This window comes from Rhinopithecus bieti, unplaced genomic scaffold (assembly GCF_001698545.2).
Source record: "Rhinopithecus bieti isolate Rb0 unplaced genomic scaffold, ASM169854v2 scaffold_8760, whole genome shotgun sequence".
Classification (NCBI taxonomy): Eukaryota; Metazoa; Chordata; class Mammalia; order Primates; family Cercopithecidae; genus Rhinopithecus; species Rhinopithecus bieti.
Window position 1 is genome coordinate 563889 of NW_016806225.1, and position 2807 is coordinate 566695.

The window sequence follows — 2807 nt, forward strand, 5'->3', positions numbered from 1 at the left end:
GGGGGTGGGGAAGCTACAGGGCAAACTAGGGTAAAGTGATTTCTCGTCTACGCCGGATTTGGGGCCCCCCAAGACTTCTCCCCAACCGTTGTCTGAATGCCACAGGCTTCCGGAGACACCTCCGAACAGCCCTCAGGGTCTTTTGGTCCTGTGCCAAACTCACAGGGCACAGCGAACCAGTTAGGGTGCCCACTTGGGGGAGGGGCGGAGATTCTTGCCACTTTATTCCCGGGCAAAGAAAATCCGCGCCCAACCGCTGGTCAGCCTAGGCCTCTGGGACTTCTCTTGAGGAAGGGCCTCTTGAGCAGTCTTCTCTGAGCTTCCTTAGCCTCCTTCCGCAAGTGTAGTACAGAAAGTGCACGATTAACAGAGGACTTGGAGGTACAGAAACAACTGTAGCAAGGCGTGCGTCTTGGGGAGGGTAGGTGAGCTGCGCGGGCAACACGGAAGCTAGGGACTCAGTTGCACCACTACGAAGAAGCCACGTGTCTTTGCAAAGGTGACTTTCGTAGTCCTAAAATCACCATAAAATACCCGGCGTTAATTTGCCCTCTGGACCTTTCAGCAGCTCATGAACCTCGCTGACCTCGGGCTGCAGCGGCTAACCCGACGCGGGCAGGACCCTGGAGCAAGGAGCGCGACTACGAGTGAGAGGCGGGGACTGGAGCCGGGGAAGAGCCTGGGGCTGGGATAGGGGGGCGGGCGCCCTTAGCCTGCTCTAAAAAGCTTAGGAGATGTGCGAGCACCAAGTGTAGCAGTGGCTGAAGCAGCTTCCGAACCCCGAACCCCAGCGCTGCAAGGTTTCTGGGCAACCCCACTTAACTGGGAGCAGGTCAAAGTTATGGAGCTAAGTCTAGGGAGGATGGAGGAGTGGATATCTGCCTAAATCTCATTTATCCCCTCATTTTCTTCCTTCTCTTTCCCCTTCCTTTCCTTTTTCTCCCTTCCTTTCCTGTCTCCTTCCACATTATTGTCTCTCTCCTTTAGAAGCTGAGTTTCCGATGCCTGTGGATCCTTCCCTATTTCTGGGACCAGAGGTGGTGCGAGGTTTTCTTGAGGGCACTGGTCACGCTGCAGATCAACGCCGGTGACCAGAAGGGGCCGCAAGGGTTTCCGCAGATACCCACACATGCAGGCGCCTCCACAGAGGGTACCAGGGATTTCCCCGACCCCCACCAGCCCCCAGGAATAGCGCAGAGAGAGGAACGTCGCCTGGCTGAGAAAGGTGGATGGGCATACCGGTGTACCTTTGTGTATTAAGTACCCACAACCTCCGAACTTAGCCGTCCCTGTCCCGGCCCGCCCAACTGCTGCTCCGCATCTGCGGAAACCACTCGGGTTGAGGCCTCGGAGCAGCCGGGAGCGCCACGCTGGAGCAAAAAAGCCGGAGGGCGCAGGGCTACAGCCCGGCTGACCACCTCCGCACCCAGCACGGGGACCAACCGAGAACCCGCGTGGCGTCAGGACCAAGGGGCTGCCCGACGCCACTCGTGGACTAGCTCCTCAGACTGTGGGATTCGCTAGTGCCGGCTTTGCCCAGGGCTTTCCAAGGCTCTCTCATGCCCTAGATCTGCCCCAGCAGCTCAGGCCTTGAACTGCGAACCCAGTATCGGAGACACCGATTCCATCAGTCCCCATCCCGGCCCCTCTCCAGCCGGGTTCATCCGCCTGCTGCCTCCCTTCCTCCTCGTTTCCCCCACCAGCCACCAGACAAGCGGCAACCACGCCGCCTTCTGCAAAAGAGGAAGAAGGAAAGAAGGGAGAGAGAAAAAAAGCAGGGGGGGAAGGAAAGGAGGATTAGAGACGAATAGAATCTGCAGCCGCATTCAGAAACTTACTCGGGCTTGAGAAAAACAATTTAAGAAAAGTAAAAGGGAAGTGTCCAGAGTGGGAAGGGAATTCACAAATGCAGCCTCCGGCGGGAAGAGCGCCCTGGCTGCGGAGCTCCAGGGGGAAGCGTCTTCTTTGCCACTTACCTAGTCCCCTGTCTACAAAGCTGGTGATCGTGTTAGCCGACTTGGAAGACTGGAAAAAGCTGGCATTGATGCCCAGCTTCTCGGCGATGGAGTAAGTTCTGTAGATTGACAGCATGTACTCGTGGGGCACCACGCGCGGACCCCTGCCTGGCGGCTCCTGCGCCCGGGGCTGCTGAGCCTGGGGCTGGTCCTGAGGCCGCGGCTGTGGCTCCTGGCCCTCCCGGCCCGCGTCACTCTCGCGCGGCGCCTGCTGCATCTTCCCTTCCTTGCGGCTCCGCATGCCCTTGGTGGAGCCCAGCTCGGCGGACGACGAGGAGGATGAGATGGAAGCCTGCTGGAAACCGGGCAAATCCCACAGAAAACTGATGAGGAAGACGGCGGAGAGCAGGATCCTGGGAGTATCCATGGCGGGCAAGTGGCTGCGTCTCCCCAAGAGGCGGTGGCGGCAGCGCAGGACGCGCGGGACACGGAGTGGCTGGACAGCGGCCGGGGCCCGGCTCCTCGGGCGGACTCGGAGTGCGAGGAGCCGGGTCCCAGCCACACAAACCCCGGCCCCGCCACGCCCCCTCCCGCCCCTCGCCGGGAGGGGAGGAATGAGGAGGGAGGGCAGAAGAGGGGTGGGGAGGGTGGGAGGAGAGCCGGGTGGTGCGGGCCGGAGGTGTGGGGAGAGGGGCCGCGGTGCGCCGGTGTGGCAGGAAGACGCAGCGCCCCGCGGGACGCGCGCGGGGTTGCCGGGCGGTGCGCGCGGCGCGGGCCGCAAGCGCTGACCAGGGGAAGGCGGGCGCTGCCGGCCGGTGGCGGGGGAGTAGAGGCTGGCCCACCGCGCCAGGG

At 61.6% G+C, this 2807-nt stretch overlaps 1 protein-coding gene across 1 annotated transcript in view; it reads right to left on the reverse strand.

Annotated features, from left to right (window-relative positions):
* Positions 1–2508, reverse strand: part of GDF6 (growth differentiation factor 6) — an 18742-nt gene extending 16234 nt beyond the window's left edge. Inside the window, exon 1 of the mRNA XM_017875303.1 lies at positions 1977–2508. Within this exon, the coding sequence (XP_017730792.1) occupies positions 1977–2382 (406 nt within the window). The 5' untranslated portion in view covers positions 2383–2508. The remainder of the gene's footprint in view (positions 1–1976) is intronic.
* Positions 2509–2807: the final 299 nt, after the last annotated feature.